This window comes from Hippocampus bargibanti, linkage group LG03 (assembly GCF_051943395.1).
Source record: "Hippocampus bargibanti isolate YZ-2025 linkage group LG03, ASM5194339v1, whole genome shotgun sequence".
In the NCBI taxonomy this organism is placed as follows: Eukaryota; Metazoa; Chordata; class Actinopteri; order Syngnathiformes; family Syngnathidae; genus Hippocampus; species Hippocampus bargibanti.
Genome location: NC_142736.1, coordinates 11863116 through 11883479, shown reverse-complemented (window position 1 = coordinate 11883479; position 20364 = coordinate 11863116). Strand labels below are relative to the sequence as shown.

The 20364-nt window shown below is 42.6% G+C and overlaps 1 protein-coding gene across 2 annotated transcripts; it reads right to left on the bottom strand.

Moving 5' to 3' along the window:
- tmem276b (transmembrane protein 276b) lies at positions 1 to 15478 on the bottom strand. 2 transcript variants are annotated; one of them, XM_088993226.1, is made up of 4 exons: positions 14713 to 15470; positions 10110 to 10223; positions 7601 to 7738; positions 1 to 2097 (listed from the first exon to the last, which is right to left on the bottom strand). In XM_088993226.1, the coding sequence occupies exons 1-4, from the start codon at positions 15098 to 15100 to the stop codon at positions 1850 to 1852; spliced, it is 888 nt and encodes a 295-aa protein (XP_088849352.1). In that variant the 5' UTR covers positions 15101 to 15470; the 3' UTR covers positions 1 to 1849. The 2 variants fall into 2 exon arrangements, with proteins under 2 accessions (XP_088849352.1, XP_088849353.1); XM_088993227.1 differs by having other exon boundaries at positions 1908 to 2097; positions 7579 to 7738; positions 14713 to 15478.
- Positions 15479 to 20364: the final 4886 nt, after the last annotated feature.

The window sequence follows — 20364 nt, the reverse complement described above, 5'->3', positions numbered from 1 at the left end:
TATATATATAGGGCCTAATCTACCAGTAAGACTTTAGTTTGCTGACGAATTTTCTTGGATAAGAAGCGAAACGTCCGACACCTTCAAAGAAGTACAGATGACGGCTGAAGAAACCTTTTCATCGATGGACCACTCCTGTACGACTGAGAGCTTACACAGACGACTTGACTGAGTTGGTTCACGTTCGAATATCAATAAAGTGCTGAATTCAGTTTGAAATTTATGTTAAATAGCTAAATAATAATGAGTACCCCCATCCCTTCCCAGCCCTGAAAACACCTAGCGCTGACCCCACCGGAACTGAGGACCGTGGAAGTAGCCGACCTACAACCCTCTTTAAGCAATAATTAGGTGAGGGCCCTTCCGGGGCCCGCACTGGGTGTTTCCCTATTGCGGCACCAGCGAGAGTTGTGGATCGTGGAGGGTCGGGGTTCACGTCTTTAACTGGGGCCGATTGACCAGGACGGCGGAGGAGTGATGGTTGGTTTCCGAGCTGAATCCTTGGATGTGGCAGTGGAATGTATTTGTTCAATGCCACAGGAATGGTCTTTTGATAATCTTGGGGAGGTTGCAGCTCTACATCTAATCAAAATAATTTAATTTTATTTAAACAACGGAATTGTGTTTGAATAAAGTGGTGCAACAACTCCAATGTGCCACAACACGTTGAAAAGTATTTTAGTACATATACAAAAAAATGCCGCTCGTTCCATTTCACCATTTCAGCTGCAAAGCATCATGTTTTTTTTTGTGGTAACACTAAAACTTTCCAGCGCTTGTTTTCTCATCCTCAAAACAGTACTTTAAATTGTGAGTGGAAACAACGCAGCGTCTGAATTTCACTCGGCAGTCGGTTTACTTATTTGTGCTCTGTCAAGCTCAGCAGTTATGCATTTCAGTTCCTCCTCACTCACAAAAACTTCATGTTGCTAAATCCTAAAATGGACTCATCCCTAAATCACAAATCCTGAAAACAATCCCGCTGAGCCTGCACTTCCGTAACTGTCAGGCATCATTGTTTCAACACACACAGATAGAAACAACCTTATTGAAAATCTACTTGACATAAACATTGTATCTTAGTCTACGGAGAAATGCAATTGCGCACAAACACGTACACAAATAGTTTCAGAGATTATCTAAATGATTTGCTTTTTGATGCTAATTTAAGTTTTATGTTTGTTTGTTTGTTTTTGTTTCTTCCCACATCACTTGATTCACTGGGCCGAAAACGCAGACATCTGACAGGGTCTACGATCCAACGTTTAATATCAATGTGCTATAGTATACACCAACGATCAGCTATAGGCATTCTTTGACAGATTGTCTTTCTTCCCCCCTATCCCATTGCAAATGGTACACCACATTCAATTGAAAAGAGCAAGGCTGACGAGATGTTCTGGCTTCATTTGATGTGATTTGTTCTGTTTGGATAATTTCTTCCATTATTCATCAGCAGAAAATGAGCGTGTGGAAAAGCTGGACTTTCTGTATGGGCCGGCGGGCACCCGGATGAGTGTGTGTACATGTCGCAAATGGATTAAGGAGAGAGCACCATTGTTAAACAGTCATCTTCAGATTGCCATAGAGTTGGCATGTCCAAAGAGACAACATCAAAAAAACGCGTGCTATGATAGCCATAGATGTTAGGTTGCACTCTGGGTGTCCCCGTGGAGGTCCTTGTTTTTGAAGTTTGTGGGTTCGTCGTTCCAGAAAGTGTGTGATCACAACTCAGGCTCAATGAACACTGAGAGAGACGGCGATGTTGAGTGCGCGGTGAGACGGTGATGAGACCAAAAGGGTTGTAGATGTTCATATCCATGTTTTGAAAGGAATAGTTTGTGCCCTGTCACACGGTTCCATTCTCGTGCCTGGGCTTCTGGGTCGCCGTGCGAGATGGCGTACTGAGGGAGGGGGCCAAAGTGCAGAGAAACCCGGCCAGCAGAGTAAGGCCGAGGCCGCCCCAGGCACAAAACATGGACCAGCCATAACCATGGCTAATGTCCTCCGGAAGGCCGTACATGTTGCGAGGGTAGCGGGATAACTCAAAGTTGATTCCGGCCACGCATGTGCACAAGGAGATGATGCAGCAGGTTCCTGTGGAGACACACACACACTCAGTCAGTGCACACACGAAGAACGTACATTTTTCTACTTCTCCAAAACGGTCTTGTTTGATTCACAGTTGATGGGATGGAACAAAAAACATCTTCAATACCGGTAGAGCGCAAACTCTTTCTTCTCCTTCCCAGACTGGCCTTTTCAAAGGCTGAGTATTTCATTTATTGATATTTGCAGTTTGGTGGTTTTATTGGAACGTGCAGGATGACATGAAGTCAGAATTTACTAACATTACTATTAGCCTTTTGCATTATTGAGCAGTTTGGTGTACTTGGTAGTGCACCGAGTGGTTCATGCAATGCACACTTGGGTTTTGAATTTCTTCATCAAAGCTTTGGTGTCTGTCTCAAACAATGTTTCAGTGAGAGTTTTTTTGTACAGATTCGCTGGCTGCGGCTACCAGTGGCCTTGAAATTGATTTTAAAATTGACTGTTGTGTTGCTTTGTGTAAGCGGGTTCGGTAAATGATACAACTTCTGGATAGAGTTGAGGTTCTTTATTAGGACGGCTGTGTTGATTGGAGGGAGAAGGCAATTGACATGTGTGGCTCTCATCAGACTGACTTACAGCAGCGCGCATGCTCCTTTAGTCTATAGCCAGGCATCACTAGTTGAACATGCAAATACGATTTGCTCATTATCATTACAACTGTAAACATTTTCTCTGGAGACTGACAGGAAACTTCATTCATTTTCGGAACCGCATTATACTGACTAGGATTGCGAGGATGCTGGAGCCTATCCCAGCTGTCTTCGAGAAATGGGTGGGGGACACCCTGAACTGGTTGGCAGCCAATCGCAGGGCACACAGAAACGAATAACCATTTGTGTTGAGGAAAAGGTTTCTTCAGCTATCATCTGTACTTCTTTGAGGGTGTCTGACGTTACGCTCCTCATCCGAAGAGCTTTGTCAGCGAACTAAAGTTGTGCTGCTAACCTTGGCCCTATATCCTGTATCCTGAATGGACAGCGGTGGCCGTGCCAGACCTCTGCTCTGATAGGTTACTGTGCCCATTCCCTGCTCTGATAGGTCCCGGTTCTAAGGTTGGGGGAGCAGTGGATCACTCCCTAAAGCCAATCTGATTACCTCTATTGTTCTATCCCGGCACTGGTTTCACCTCATTAGCATGACTAAGCCTACGTGGTATCGGCCTAAGAAGTCTGTTGTAAGCACGGTCTAAATTAAACCTTAAACCACATGACGATTTAGTGAAGGGTTTTGCTCTTTTATATAAATTGCTTCTTTTACTCCCGTTTCAAACTATCGATTTTCTTTTGCTAAGACTTTAACCTCACTGTCATCAAATGAGTGATCGCTAGCTTTTAGGTGTGTAACGTCACTTGAGGCTCGAGGGCTGGGCTCGAGTGACGAAAGGAAAGCGGGGAGTGTGGATCCAAAATACACGGCGAGACAGATACTCGTATACAAAAGTCTTTACTGAGGCACGCATGAAAAAAGGACAGCAGGATGAGGTGACTGAGGGAGATCGGTGACAGCTGATCTGACGGCACGGAAGTAACAGGGTGGCTTTCAGAATACTCCGACGGCGCCTGAATGGCGCGATCGGTAGATATAGTCAGAAGGCACAATCAAGGGAATGACAATCAGCTGTGGGGACCCAGGTGCGTGATGATGGGAGGGGCCGTCTCCCAGGAGCAGCGGAGGAGGTGACAGGAGGGGCGGGGCGCGCCCAGGACGGCGACGAGATGTGACAAGGTGCAGATGTACTGCAGATTGAGGCCCACTAGCATTGTCCCTGCAATGTGGATAAATGGACCTATCAGAAGAGCAGAGGTCTGGCACGGCCACCTCTGTCCATTCGGGATATAGGGCCAGGGTGACCAACACAACATTAGTACACTGACAATGCTCTTCGGATGAGGAGCGAAATGTCCGATACCTTCACAGAAGTGCAGCTGATGGCTGAAGAAACCTTTTCCTCGATGGACCACTCCTGTACGAATGTGAGACAACACAGACGAACCATCCGTGTTCACACCCACACACTTTTGCAGTGTTCAAATCAGACTGCCATGCATGTTTTTGGAATGAGGGAGAAAACACATATAGGTCCCGGGAGAAAATAGAAACTCCACACGGAGCGGGATTTGAACTCACAACCGCTGCACTGTAAAGCGAACCACTTGACTACTGCGATGCTTTCACGGTAAACGAGTTATATTAGAATGCGTAAATGCAATTCATTTCACAACAGCACATGAATCGGACATAACCCTATTCAAACAGGAGACACGGTTACTGGAGCAGACGTTCTACCTCCTGAGCCAAGATAGTTAGATACACCTCTAACAGCAGTGTTTGAAATAGCCCAGTGGCCCGGGGCGTACAACTTTTACGTCGGGCGTACAACTTTCAAAACATCTCGGCCCGGGTGGCTGACAACTTCTTCAAGAAAAAAAAAACATTTTTTTCAAATCAAACGCACCGGCACGAAACAGGCTTCTGATTGGCTGCCGGTGCCGAGTATGCAAATAACAATTGGCATACTCGTAGCCAAAAAGCCTGTTTTGTGCCGGTGCGTTTGACTACACCGTGACTGAAAAGTGTACTTGAGAGTTTTGAAAGCACCTTAGATAGAGGACTCCATGTGGTGTTGAGCAGACAATGCAACGCAAACGTTGCATTGTGCAACATGACGACAAATGACAACTGGAGCAAAATCTGCAGCAAGGGATATTTAAAATAAATTAAGCAAGGAGCATTTGTGGTAGGCACTTCCTTTATTTAAAAAAAACCTTTTTACTTCGCAACAATGGTTTTTATTTTTATTTTTTGCTGATTAGTTGTCTTACTGTGTTTCAAGTTGTGAAAAATGGGGCAGGCAACTTTATGGCCGGGCAGGCAACTTTTCAGAGTTGTCTGCCCGCGTGTCTGCTAACTTTTTGTCATGAATTTCAGACACTGCTAACAGCAATGCACAGTTTTATGCTGTGAACATACGAGTACCAGGTTTTCTTTATTCTTCGGGTGACGAACAACACTTTCCTTGAAAAATGACTATATTAATGGGATGGATGGATCGAAGCAAATACTATGCTATTGTTTGTTTATATTATAACATAGTTATACTGGCCAGTTCAGAAATAAGCAACTCTGGCCATAGGGTACACCAGTTCTGTGTGAGCCATATCCTATTCTAGATCGCTCCCTTCCCTAACACACGTGATTGATAAGGTGACAAACCATCCTAGCATTTGAAGCTCGTTTCAAAAAATGCAAACACAATTTACATTGTAGGAAAAGTAACAAAATCATACAACAAACTGTTAATCTCAGCACCTCAACCATGTGCAGGATAAGCGTTGTTCAAAATGGATGGATGGGAGGATGTTAATGTCAGTCTTGTCACGCCATATAGACATCCAAGCACCAAATTCCACCAATGTCTGCAAAATTCAGCCAATCACCAATGTCAAAACTGGTGGCCTTGAATAAATGCTGTAGCAGATCAGTTGTTGACAGACACGTTGGACTTTTGACAAACACGTAATTAAAGTGATAAACAGCCAGAATGGCTCCTAAGAAAAGGGAAACATCCTCAGGGAGTGTTATTGGAAGCAATTTTCAAAATAAGAGTAGAAGATCTGTGCTTGTCTTCTTGCCCCTTATAACCAGATTATGTCTGGGTTGTTTCTTCTGTTCTCACATACCTTTACAAGGACATATATGTTGTTGGTGTTTTGATTTTTATTAGACAGAGAAAAAGCCCTGCTGGTGATAGCATAAGTGGATTAATGGAAATTGATTCACTGCATTTCCGTTCATTACAGTGGACATCTCGGTTTATGGAAGTTCGAAATGTGCTCACGGAAACAATTATGGTTGATGTTGCATCATACAAATTGTTCTGCTAACAATGAGAGCTGAATTTGACTCAGAAAAAGCAAATGTTTTCCTTTTCATTGCCCCATAATGTTTGAGAAAAGTATCAATTGATCTTTTTTAAAGCTAGCCTGTGTTGTTCCCATCAATTCATCACATGAGATTTGGTCAGGACACAAGTGTTACCAATCAAAACAACATAGTGGAAGCGATAAATCAGTGCCAACCAGCTTGAAGCCAGATGTGTTAAAGTTTTGGGGGCTTTGAAAAACACAAAGACAGCGATCACGTCAAACTGACCACATGAATGTGAATGTCATGAGATTAGTGTTTTTTGCCACTTTATTAACAGGTGTTTTGGGAATTCCCTTGTGAATCACAGTTTATATATATCAAGTAGCATTTATCACATTTACTCGAGTAAAGGTGCATAAACAGTACTTTCTCATATTGAACCAGAACAAAGTTTAAAAAGTATACTACAGTATTCGTGTCTTTATGCTTTTTAGAAGAAGCAAAGTTTTTTTCGTCTATACAGTCTACTTATATAAAAATATCAGATTTTAAAAGTATACTTAAAGTACGTGTCAACCGGTGGTTGATCGGTCAGCACGTCAACCTGACAGAGCAGAGGTGCAGGGTTCGTTACGGCCTTCCTGTGTGGACTTTGCATGGTCTTGGAGTGGTTGCGTGAGTGTTCTCTGGGTCCTAGGGTTTAGTCCTACTCACCAAAAATGCACTGAAGACTAATGGAAAACTGCAAATTGGTCCTCGGTGTGATTGTGAGTGTGAAGGGGCACTTGTCTGAGAGTGCCCTGTGATTGGATGGCAACCAGTTCAGGGTGATCCCCGCCTGCTGCCCAAAGACACCCAGTGACCATTGGGAGGATAAAGTGGATAAAATGCCCCCAAAGTTGCGTTCTGTAATGTCGCTATGGGGTAGCTGCCCCTTTTAAGAAACTCTCACCAACATTACATTCAACTTTTTATCATTTTTGAATAGTTGCTGAAAAAGTGGCTCATGCAGAGTAAACATCGACAATTGAAATTCATAATTTTACTCATTGTGTAGTTGGAAGTTGAAGCTTAACAAGGCCATTATTTCGTAGACAAACATTATTTGCCATTAAAAAACGTTCAAAAAGTCGGAACACATTTGTTCCAGCAGCTTAGCCAAGAAATGATGTTGCTCCACCATGGTTTCAACAAAATGCCAAGATTGGCCATCCAATCATCATCCGCCCATCAGCTCACTCACTTATTTTTTCTGTGCGTATATACTCCCGATGTACTACATACAATGACATTGTTCAGCTATACAGTATCATGTGAGAGATTAGTATAATATTTTGGTCATGTAAATTAGTTATTGAAAAGCGGAGAAAGGAGAGAGCTTTTTTGTAAAATACAGTTCAATTGCATGTTACAATAGTTGAAAACAAATCTAGGTAGATATATTTCACTGGCGGTGTCAATTAAATGTGTAAATTAGCATCTTTGTAAAAGCAGCTTGTTTTATACAGCCCCCCATTGGATAATATGACACAAAGAAAGTGGCCAAAGTGTTGTGGCTGGTCGGTGTGTTTGTGTACCGTTAATAGTGCGCAAATGTACCTGTTGTGTAAATGTAAATTACCTCCCATGAGAAAGAGTAGCCCAGCTACATATTGCATGAGGTCATGCTGTTGGCAGCAACCCAGGACTCCAATTATCCAGCCAAAAAATATGATGGCGACGGCCATACCAACAAAGCCGGCCGTCATTCTTCTTAGATCTGCAATAAGAGATGACAAGGTTAGAGACTGATTCATGTGAAAAACAGTCATCACTACAATTATTGTCATATCAGGTCATGTAAGGACATTTTTGCTACAGATCAACACAAAGTGTGTTACTTAAATGTTTTATTCACCCCCCCCCCCCCTGAAAAAATAGAAATCACCTTTTTTTAGGGGGGCCTTCCAAAGAGAGTCGCGTGTGAGCATGTGTTCAACTCAGTAGACTACGGGTGTTATTGGGTGAGATATGAACATCGGGTGAGATATGAACATCTTTTTCAAAATGTTTTAATTTTTGACTTTTGGCTCCGCATGGATGTTTATAGAGGTATTCGCATGGCAACTTTTACTCTGTCCTTTTGAGTTGGCCTCAAGTGATGTGAAGACAATGTACAGTAAAGTCTCGTTATATCGACATTCTCGGGAGTCCGAAAAATATCGATATAACCGGGACTATCGATATATCCGACCCTGCACGCGTGTAATTTTCTCCTTGCGTGCATAGAAATAGTATCGATATAACCGGGACTATCGATATATCCGATATCGATATAACGAGACTTTACTGTATTGAGTTGAATCAGTGAATGAGTAGCAGAACTCCTGTGCTCATAGTTTCTTTTTTCGGGTCAAAAAATTATGATCACTCCGACATTGTAAGGACAAAGAAACAATGGTATTTTGTTTGATTGATGTGAATTTAATGTGTGTAAATGTCAGGGCTGAATCTACAAGGGCCCAATTTGATTCACAATTCTCTTTATTTCATTTTTGATTCGGTTCGGAAAGCTGCAAATAGTCAAAATTTCATGTTCCAACTTGGTGCATTTGTAAAATATGAACAATTACATTCAGAATTGAGCCCAATTCAATGAACATAACCTAATCAAAACAAAACAATAGTGTAAATAATGTGAAGAAAGTCCAAGAAACAAGACAGACTGTGTAAATAATACGGCCAAAAAGATTCGCCACAGCAAATCAGTGTCCTCCATCTAGTCCGGTTTTGTGCATCCCCTTCTCTCACACCAGCTACCTACATATCCTCTTTGACAACATCCATAAACCTCCTTTTAGGTATTCCTTTCGGTCTTCTGCCGTGCAGTTCATGGCTCATAATCCTTCTGCTGATATAGTCACTCTCTCTCCTCTGGACATGTCCAAACCATCTCAGTCTGGCCTTTCTGACTTTTTCTCCAAAGCCTCTAATTATTCATCTCATATTAGATCTAATATGAGATATGTCCCTCTAATATACTCATTCCTGATTCTATCCAACGTGGTCACTACCAAAGAAAAAAAAATGAAACGCGCAAATTGTACAAATCAAAACACGCCTGAAACTGTATCAAACTGTGTTTAGCTTCTTGTCACTTACTGAGGGATAGTGAGGGAGTGGTCCAACCCACTGCACCAAAAAACATAACAAAACAAAACTGGATCTGTCTTGAAAAAAAAGCTGCCAAAACAGCAACTATCATTACAGTGGAGTGGCAGCCTTTTTTTCTTAATCTACCCCAATTTTCACAAAAGACCAGCATTATGGCCACCGACACATAAGACATGGCAGGAAGCAGAGCTGTTGGTAGCAGAGATGAAGATGTTGATGATTTCTTTGGGAGTGATCAGGTTGGACAGGGTCAGGAAGGAGTATATCAGAGGGACAACTCATATCAGAGGCTTTGGAGAGAAAGTCAGAGAGGCCAGACTGAGATGGTTTGGACATGTCCAGAGGAGAGAAAGTGAATTTATTGGCCAGAAGAATTCTGAGCCTTGAACTGCGAGGCAGGAGACCAAAAGGAAGGCCTAAGAAGAGGTTTATGGATGTTGTCAAAGAGGACATGAAGGTAGCTGGTTTGAGAGAAGAGGATGCACAAAACAGGGTTAGATGAAGGGAGGACACTGATTCGCTGTGGCGACCTTGAAGGGAAAAGCCGAAAAAAAAAGCAGACACAATAGACGTGGCTGGACAAAACATCTCTTTTTTCGCTGTCGATGAGGAATAACATTGACAGACAGAAAATATCTCCATAAATTAAGAGAAACAACAGAATTATGTTTCCGTTAAAGGAAAGCACGGGTCATCCATAACATTTTGTAGTATGTGCTTAAAGACAAAAGGCAGAATGGTGGATTTCAAAAGTCAAGAAATGAAAAAAAAAACATAAGGGAAAACTACTTTATCGAAAATACAAAATATTTAATTTAAAGCAGATTCTTTACTTACAGACAGTGTAGGTGTTCAAATACATGTCATGTCAGGTATTTGAACACCTACACTGTCTGTAAGTAAAGATTCTGCTTTAAGTTAGATATCAAGTAGACAGGATGAACTTAGTACAACGAATACAAAATATTGTTACTCACGAAGTGCATGCCATTCATCCTGCCGTATGGTCTTCGTGATGTTGACGGGTAAATTTCGTGGAAGAATGGAGGACGTGTAGTGATACTTGACTGGGGTACATCTTTGAATTATTCCTGGTGACACAAAGAAAAAGTGAAACATTGCACATAGATATATCCTGAATTCATTGAAATAAAAAGTTCATTTCTCCGTCAACTTTTGCCAATTTTACAGATTGTTGTTCTCAAAACGGTACCCCGGAGTTCCAGCGGTTAGCGCATGGACTTCAAGTGCAGATGTCGTGGGTTTGATCCCGACTCTCCAGCCTCTCTATGTAGAGTTTACCTGTTTTCCTTGGGCTTGTGTGGGTTTTCCTGTGGTGCTCCAGTTTCCTCCCACATTCCAAATGCATGCATGGCAGGCTGATTGAACACTCCAAATTGTCCCTCGGTGTGAGCGCGAGTGCGGCTCGACAAACACATATTCACAGTCAGACTTGAACCTCGGGACAACTTCAAGTGTTTAATTAACCGGCCATGCATGTTTTTAGAACGCGGAAGGAATTCCGAGTACCCAGAGAAAACCCACGCAGGCATGGAGAGAACATACAAACTACACAAATCAAATATTAAACAAACAAATGCAACAAAGATGGTGCAGAAAGTATTTAAGATTGATTGATTGTCTGTGTCTTTTGTGTTGTGTCACAGTATTTCTTATTTTGTTTGTTTGTTTTTTACTTCAAGATGGTGCTGCGAGAGTGGCTTCCTTTACAGCAGCTCCTGTATTTTGTTTTTGCTGCTGTGAAATGTAAATGTCTCCACTCTGAGACAAATAAAGGCTCATTTAAATTAATATAATCTAATGTAATCTAATTAAATATGGTCACTAGTCAGCATTGTTCTGAAAAACAGCGTAGGTGTACTCCAACGGTTTGGTGAGAGAAGACGGTATCAGCGCTTGGCCAAAAAATAATTGAAAACAAATCTCCATATGTTAGCCTGCTTGGTCGCGACTGAAGAAACACCATCTTCAAAAATATATTATTATCAACTATTATTATCAACTATTATCAACCTTGTGAGTGTTTCAGAAACATCAAACTGTCACAATATCAAATTCTAAAGCTATCAGAAAGTACCATTTGCAATGAGCACTCCAGTCAACACACTTTTCTTTGACATTGCATTAGTTCCACAGACAACGTGCCTCATTTCTCCCCGAGTCCCCCTCTCAAATGTTACAGTTGTCTCATCTCATCTCATTTTCCATACCGCTTATTGTGTTTTTTATTATTTTCAGAAGCAGTAAGAAGTGTTGTATAATGCGTTGGCATAGCAACCCTATGACCACAAAGCCTCTGAGAATCTTGTTCTTTGAACTTCAACAATCTTGCGCTTGAGGGAAGATATATTAAAATTTCATGTCACCCAATAATGATTAGTCATTATGTCCAAATTCCACATTTGCATCTGTGTATAATTCTGGTATTCATCCAAGTAAAAATAATGGGTGCAACAAAAGATTACTTGATCATGCTAAGTGACTTACTTTGACATAAGAACTTTTAGCCTGTATGAGTCATGTGAGTCGAAAAAACAGCTTTGCCATTGTCTTGTTCAACTATGTCTTTGTGTGCCATTGACTTTTGACTTGACACAGCAAGGTGTGGTTTGAGAAATGGACTAGCAAAGTATATTACTGTCATCCATTGATGTTTGTATTGTCATGTAAGGCGAAAATAGCTTTTATAACATCCACGAATGGGGAAAGTTATGTAAATATAATAACTGAATTTCCAACCAAATACATTGTAACATCCCTCATCAAAATTTCCTGTTAAAAGGTATTGGGGCTGCTAATGCATTGTTAGATGATGAAAAGATCCGATTCTAGAAAAAGCATTGATTAATTAGTTAACAGGTATAAAATGTGTGTTGATGATTTGCATGCCATCAAAGGAGGCGTCATCAACATTTGTGAAACTGACGGCTACTTCTCGGGTATTGATGAATGCGATGGGATAACAGTTTGATTCCTCATTACAATTGGAAAACAGATAAATATCAATATATGCAACAATGTGCATTTCTTGAAAATTGCCCTTGGGTTTGCGTGTCAACCTAACCGTGCAGAGGTTGTGAGTTCAAATCCTGGTGGAGTTTGCATATTCTCCCCGGGCCCACGTGGGTTTTCTCTGGGTCCTCCGGTTTCCTCCCACATTCAAAAAAAAACATGGGTGGAAGGTGATTGCAACCCTCTAAATCAGCGGTCACAAAAGCACGGCCCACGGGCCGTATGCGACCCATCAGCACATTTGGCCCGGCCCCCTGAACAATACCAGAGATGCTATCAGATTTTTTTCCTATTTGGCCTCCAGAAAAATAAAAAATCCTTTTACAAGTCAAAGGTCGGTTTTCGATCATTATCTGGTCCTATTTTAATCAATGTATGTTGCTTATAATCGTGATTGAACAATACAAAATACGCCTGCTCACAAAAGAACGCTAAAGGAGTCGGTCACAATGCGACGCGACACAAGAAAGTGACGTATGAGGAAGTGGAGGGGAGTCTGGTGGTATATTCAGGTGCGCTCAGTTTGGCGCTCTATTTGGTCTCAGACCTGTTTTCTCTTGTAAACCTTCCTCTCAAAGAGTGAACGGAATAATGGCGAAAAGGTTAGGTAAGAGAAAAATTGATTCAGAATGCAGGGTATTTAACCTGCAGTGGACAAATGATTATTTTTATGTTCAATGCAAAGAAAAGGCTGTTTGTCTCAGCTGTCAACAGGCGGTGGCGGTATTCAAAGAATACAATCTTCGCCGACACTATGAATCCTGTCACAAAGACAAGTACGATAGCCTGCAAGGCCAAATATAAGGAGACAAACTCTCAAAGCGAAAAGTGGACTATATTATTATTATGTCTCAGCAGAATACATTTGAACGCAAAGCTCAGCTGAAGAAGGCATCCGTTGGGGCCAGCTTTCGGTTTGCTAAACGGCAGCGGTAAGCCTTTCACGGACGGAGAGTTTGTTAAGAAATGTATGGATGCTGTCGCGGAGGAGTTGTGTCCCGAGAAGAAGGATGCATATAATGCCGTAGGTTTGTCGGCGAGTACAATCACCAGACGCGGTTAAGAAATCGGGATGAATGTATATGCCCAGCTGCAGCAGAAGACAAAAGAATTTGATTTTTTTTTTCATTAGCACTGGATGAGAGCACGCACGTGCAAGACAGAGCGCAACTGCTCATTTTTATTTGTGGAGTTAGCACAAACTTTGAACCTCCAAAAGGATTATAAGGAAGGAACACAAGAACGTTAAGAGACTGCTCATATGTGTCAGAGAGATTCTGCTCTGACAACTGAGCTGAACTTTTATCTGTTAAGATTGTGCATGGCACAACACAAAGTTAATGTTCCATGGCTTTTTTTTCTATGAAGAACACAGAGAGTTATTTAGTTATTTATTTCATAAATAGTGTTATTTATTTACTGATTTTTTTTCTGTGAGGAACTCAGAGAGGGTTATTTAGTTATTATTTATTTCATTAATAGTGTTATTTGTTTCCTGACTTTTTTCTGTAAAGAACCTGGAATGTGTGGCTTTCTGGAAAACCTATTTTTTTAAGCTCCCTTACGATCGTCACACTTTTTCTGTTACAAACTGACACCGGCCCCCCATCACAGAAGGGTAAAGTTATGTGGCCCTCACAGGAAAAAGTTTGGGGACCCCTGCTCTAAATTATCCCTAGGTGTGAGCGAGTAGATCGTTGTTGGTCCATCTGTGCCTTGTGAAGGCTGGCAACCAGTTCAGGGTGTACCTCGCCAATCGCCCGAAGACAGCTGGGATAGCATGTCCTGAGTCAGACATGTCCTAAAATCCTTGTCAAGATAAGCAGGTCAAAAATGATTGGATGGAAATTTCCAATTTGAAACAATATTTCTGAAACAAAGGTGTCCATCACAATTGAGCGTTTTGTAGAACCTGCAGGCACCATGTGGATGACCTCTGTTATCGAGGTTAGCCTGAAAGTAATTTGATGAATATGTGCTCAATATCCGATGAATGTTTTTTTAGAAAAGGCAAGAAATACATGTATTAGTCTCTTTTAAAAGGTGTAAAGAGGTGCGTAACTATGTCTGGCCATGTTCGGTAGTCTTACTAAAATGGTTTCCATATGTTTTGTGATAACTCTTTAGCAAACATCGGGACACAGCTCACTTAGCATGCCACCTGCATCATGATTGATTATTGTCAGGTTACAGTAAAAACACATTGGTCTGGGCCATATAAGCTCAAGATTTGTTGTTGTTTGTCTTTCCTTTGGGTCCTGAAAAAAAGTGCACCTTTCAATTGAACACATTTTGTTGTTTCTAAGCTGGGATCCAAACAAGATGGCCAATAACGTTTTTGGCAAAGACATGCATACTGGATGCTCAAGATGAGACGTTCCCCATTCAGTATAATTGACAACCAAATGAGGTTTTCAAAATAGCCTGCAGACTGCAGAGCCACGCCGTTTTTGTGCCGTCAAGCTATAGGTGTGAGTGCGCTCAATGTGCTCTTCTAGCCGAGCATCGTGGCCTGCTCCTGCCCGCCGGGACGCCGCTCTTGTTTACCTTTGTAAATAAGGTCTTCGGTTTCAAGGTCGAATCCCTCCCGGTGACATTTCCTCCAAAGGCCAGAGACGGTTGAATTGAACTGCCGGCTGCAGTGGGACTCCATCGCGGAGGCTGCGGCCACAAAGTGTCGCTTCCCTCTGAAGAGAGGAGCAGCCTCCGGGCCGCCTCCCCTCATCTTCGGAGGCATCTGGAGGGGGAGGTTGTGGTTTGAGATGTAGATGTAGCCTGGGTCGTTGCGCTTGTTGGCGTAGTTTTTACACCTCTCTCGGTGCCTCCTCGCGTCCGTCTCGTACCAGTAGTCGGTGCAAATTGCCATAGCGAGCAGCCCCATGGCGCAGAACGCCAAGAAGAGCCCTCCGCTGGTTAATATTTTCATAGCGGCCATCTTCCCCACTCGACGGAGGCGGACGAGAAGCTTCCTCTGGTGGCCGTGGTGCAGCCCGTACTGCTCGGTGCCTCTGCTGCCTGCCGCGTGAAGTCAAAGCCTCACGCGGTCCTGCCCTCTGAGCATGCTGACAAACGGTCCGTATTCTCTGGGCGGGATGCTGCGGTCTGTAATTGTGCTCCCCGCTTGATGCAATGTTGTTGTCACCATCTGTTGTGGTACTGGAGGAGCGGATGGATGGCGACCAGCGCTGTGATGAGGAGGCTGGGCCACGGGGTGTAGTACCGCACTCTCTCCACCAGGCTGTCGGACAAAGCGAGAAGAGTCAGACAGCAATTTGCAGGGCACGACAGAAAAGAACGTAGAAAACCAGACATGCGTAGTCAACTTGCATCAACAGGAAGTTTTTTTTTTGTTTCGTAATCATTTAAAAGCGTTCTCTCTGAAGTGACACAGAGACAAAATGGTAGCAAAAATACTGTGTGACAAAAACAACCAGAGTGCAGATAAAATAAGCTGAACTAAGATACAATAAACTAAGCTGACGGGTCTCGGTCTCACAATCACAGCAGCAAAGTTATAAAAGCAAGTACAGTGAGACCTCAACTTACAAACACCTTATCTTACAAACATTTTGTCTTACAAACGTCAAATTTATGAAAATTAAACCTTATAATAAGCTTTATTTTCATAATACACACCCACCACGGCTGGCGGAGTAATCTTCGGCGGAAGCACACGACCGAACAGCACCAGAGGTTAAGTTACCAACAGTCCTTATGGAAGGTGACTCTCCTTCCATAAGCCATCAACGACCATCAAAAAGGTAAATAAAACTTTATTTTACAGCACAGTTTATTTCTTTAATTACAGTCCTCATGTAATGCGCCTCTTTCCAAACAACAATTCCCTTTGACCTTCGACCTCCAACGCCATTCCATCAAGCCATAAATGTAAATAAAGTGACTTTATGATACAATGCCGTGTATTTCTTTCATTACAATACAATATCACATTTATTATACATAGAATAAGGTATGTTATGTGTAGTTTTAAGGCTTCTCATCTCATCTCATCTCATTTTCCGTACCGCTTATTCCTCATTAGGGTCGCGGGGGTTGCTGGAGCCTATCTCAGCTGTCTTCGGGCACGAGGCGGGGGACACCCTGGTTGCCAGCCAATCGCAGGGCACACAAAGACATACAACAGTCACTCTCACACTCACACCTAGGGACAATTTGGAGTGGTCAATCTGCCTGCCATGCATGTTTTTGGAGTGTGGGAGGAAACCGGAGGACCCGGAGAAAACCCACGCGATTCCGGGGAGAACATGCAAACTCCACACAGGGAGGCCGGACCGGGACGCGAACCGGCGACCTCTGCACTGTGAAGCCGTTGTGCTAACCACTCGACTACCGGGCCGCCGTTTTAAGGCTTATTTAGTTTAAAAGTACAGTAAAGTCTCGTTATATCGATATTCAAGGGAGTCCGAAAAAATATCGATATAACCGGGACTATCGATATATCCGACCCTGTTTGCATGTAATTTTCTCCGTGCGTGCATAGAAATAGTATCGATATAACCGGGACTATCGATATATCCGATATCGATATAACGAGACTTTACTGTATATTTTATGGAAACCCGGGAACGGATTATTCCCATTTTAATGGTTACCTATGGGAATTTTTTTTTGAGATACACACTTTTCACCTTACACACTGTCTGGGAAGCAAATAAGTTCGTAAGTTGAGGTCTCACTGTATAAAATCAAACTATAGGACCTGCTGTAAAGACAGCCAGTCTCGCGGCACCATCTTGAAGTCAAATAACAAAATAATATGACACAACAAACCTTTTTTACCTTCTTTGTTGTATGAAGCAGTTATTGTCACGGTTCGCAAGGTGGTGATGGCGTTTGCGGATCCCAAAAAGCAGGCAGGAGGGAGCGGGAGGTTGTGTTTGACAAATTGTATTAAAATAAAGTCAGCAGGAACAAAATCTAAAACATCAAAATCATCTGAACAGAAAAAAATACAAAGTATCAAAAGAAAACCAAGAGTAAAAGTCCGCAAAGGTGAAACAAACACATGCACAGCATAAAACGCATACACAATGCACAATACATACAATTGCATACACAATGCATACAATGACCCGACAACGAATGGTCGTGCCGGGAGTCCTTTTGACTGCCACTGATTGTAACGACCAGCACCTGCGAGGCTGCAGGCAGCGCTGACAGCGCTACCCGTTGGTCGCCAATACGAACATGGCAGGCTGCCACTGATCGGGACGACAGCACCTGTGCAGGTGCAGGCGGGGCCGACAGCGCCACCCGTTGGTCGCCAACCAGATCATGACAGTTATAGATGAAAGAGGAGAGGATCACAGTGTCCTTTTTTCAGCACGGAAATATAAACTCATGATTAAATTCACTCATTCACTGTCAGACTACGTACAAAAATGTGTCCACTCCAGTGCTAGGGTTTTTGTCATTTTCACTCAAATGGCAGGACCCGAAGAATTCAGTTTGAGTACATAAACATTCAATGTGTAAGTGTAAGAAACCTTAGTCTCTTCTTTTATCAGAAAAAAAGTGTTAATTGCTAAATTATATGGGTCTGGAGTTATCTGACCTTTACATGGGGACGGCTGTACAAAAAGCATATGCTGCCCCCTTGTGGGAGGTAAAATATTGCTAGAGGTCTGACCAGCACTCTATCCCCCTCCCCCTCTCCACAAGAAAAAAACAACCCGACTAAATTCGGGAATGGCAGGGAATGAGTTAAAACTTTTTTTCAATTAATTATTCAAGTTAATGGTATTTAGTGTATCACTGGTATGATTGTGAACACTCTTCTGAGAGGTTTCGGGCAGGTTTTGTTTTCAATTGCCCTTGATTATCTCCTACGCAACAATTCGAGCGCAGAACATGCGTATGCAGATTTGACCCAAAACGTGTGTTTCGTCAATGACTTCATTCTTAACATTGTGTGCTTTCTGCAAGCGAATCTAAAACAGCCTAGCGCAACGTCAACACACAAATAATCTGTCTGACCTTTTTTAAATTTCTGTTCTCCCTTGTTGACTCGGACAACCTCCCTCCACCTCTGTGTCCCCCTGATCTTATCGGCACGATGGGGAACTCAACAACTCACTTCTACCCAACATCCAAAACATTGATTCTCCATCCACATTCAAATCCCATCTCAAACCACACCAATTTACAATCGTATAGACTTTTTTAATTATTCTTTTGTATTATTATTTATAATTTTGTCTGTGATGTTATCACTGTTTTCCATTGTGACATGTCCTTGAGTATTTTCAAAGGTATTTATCAGTAAAATGTATTATTATTATTATTATTATTATTATTATTATTATCAGAATCATCTTTATTGCCAAGTATGTAGAACACACAAGGAATTTGTTTCCGGTAGAACACGCTGCACTGGTATCGTTGTCAAAAAAACTTCTAAGTGGCACTATACAGTTCCATTTTGGCTACTGTTGAAAGAGTTCAAAGAGTTCAAAGAGTTAATGGCTTGGGGGAAGAAGCTGTTTAAATGTCTGCTGGATTTGGTGCGCATGGATCGGTAGCGCCTGCCTGAGGGGAGTAGCTGGAAAAGGTGGTGGGCAGGGTGCGGAGGGTCCAGTAAGATTTTCCGCGCCCTAGTTTGGATTCTTGCAGTGTGCAAGTCCTCGAGAGTGGGTAGAGCGGTGCCAATGATTTTTTCCGCCGTCCTAACTGTCCGTTGAAGTCGGATTTTGTCTATTTTTGTGGCGGCCCCGAACCAAACGGTGATGAAAGAACACAGGATGGATTTGATGACAGTCGTGTAGAAATGTTGCAGCACCGCCTGTGGTAGGCCATGCTTCTTTAGCAGCCTCAGGAAGTACATTCTCTGTTGGGCCTTTCTCAAGACAGAGTTGGTGTTGTACTCCCACTTCATGTCCTGGGAGACTGCGATTCCCAGGAACTTGAAGGTCTCAACGGTTGACACAAGGCAGTTGGATAGTGTGAGAGGTAGCTGTGGTGATGGATGTTTCCTGAAGTCCACGATCATCTCAACTGTCTTGAGCGTGTTCAGCTCCAGGTTGTGACGGCTGCACCAGAGCTCCAGCTGCTCCACTTGTTGTCGGTACGCAGACTCGTCGCCGTCTTTGATGAGACCGATGACCGTGGTGTCGTCTGCGAACTTTTGAAGCAGGATGGGACTTCACACTGCTCCAGGGATCTGTTGAAGATTTGTGTGAAGACCGGAGCCAGTTGGTCAGCGCAGACTTTCAGGCAGGAGGGGGACACTCTGTCAGTTCCCCCAGCTTTCTTGATCTTCTTCTGCTTGAAGAGCCGTTTAACGTCCAGTTCGTGGATCTGTAGGGCAGAGGGCGGAGATACGGTAGTTTCTGGTAATGGTGGGCAGACCAGGGAAATGGGGGTGTCTTTTTCAAATCGGCAAAAGTATGTATTTAACTCATCAGCCATACCATTGTTGTACACTGCTTGGGGGCATGGTAAACGATAATTTGTTATTGCTTTCAGGCCATTCCACACCGATGCAGTCGTTTGCGGAGAACTGTTTTCTTTGCAATGTTAATTTCCTTCGTCAGCCTGTTTCGGGCGAGTTTGTAAACTGCTCGATCGCCACTTTTAAATGCGGACTCTTTCTCTTTCCTAAGCTGCCTGAGTTTGGGAGTGAACCATGGCTTGTTGTTGTTGAATGAGGGGAAGGACTTTGTTGGTACACACATGTCCTCACAGAAACTGATGCATGATGTTACAGTGTCTGTGTATTCATCCAATGTGCCTGTTGAAGTTTCAAAGTAAAATGTATTATTATTGTTTTTATTATTATTAATTATTATTCTTATTATTATTATTATTATTATTATTATTATTATTATTATTATTATTATTATGTGAATGAGAAGCATCCAAGTACAAGAGTGATGCTACAGGAGAAGAGATAAAGAAGGTGGAGGGTTTTAAGTACATGGGGTCAGCCTTCCAGAGCAACGGAGAGTGTGGAAAAGAGGTGAGGAAGTGTGTGCAGGCAGGCTGGAACGGCTGGAGAAAAAATGTCAGGTGTGGTGTGTGATGGAAGGGTTTCAGCTAAGATAAAAGGAAAGGTGTGTAAAACAGTGGTGAAACCAGCCATGATGTTTGGACTGGTGACAGTACCACTGAAGAAAACACATGAAGCAGAGCTGGATGTAGCAGAGCTGAAGATGTTGAGGTTTTCTATGGGAGTGACCA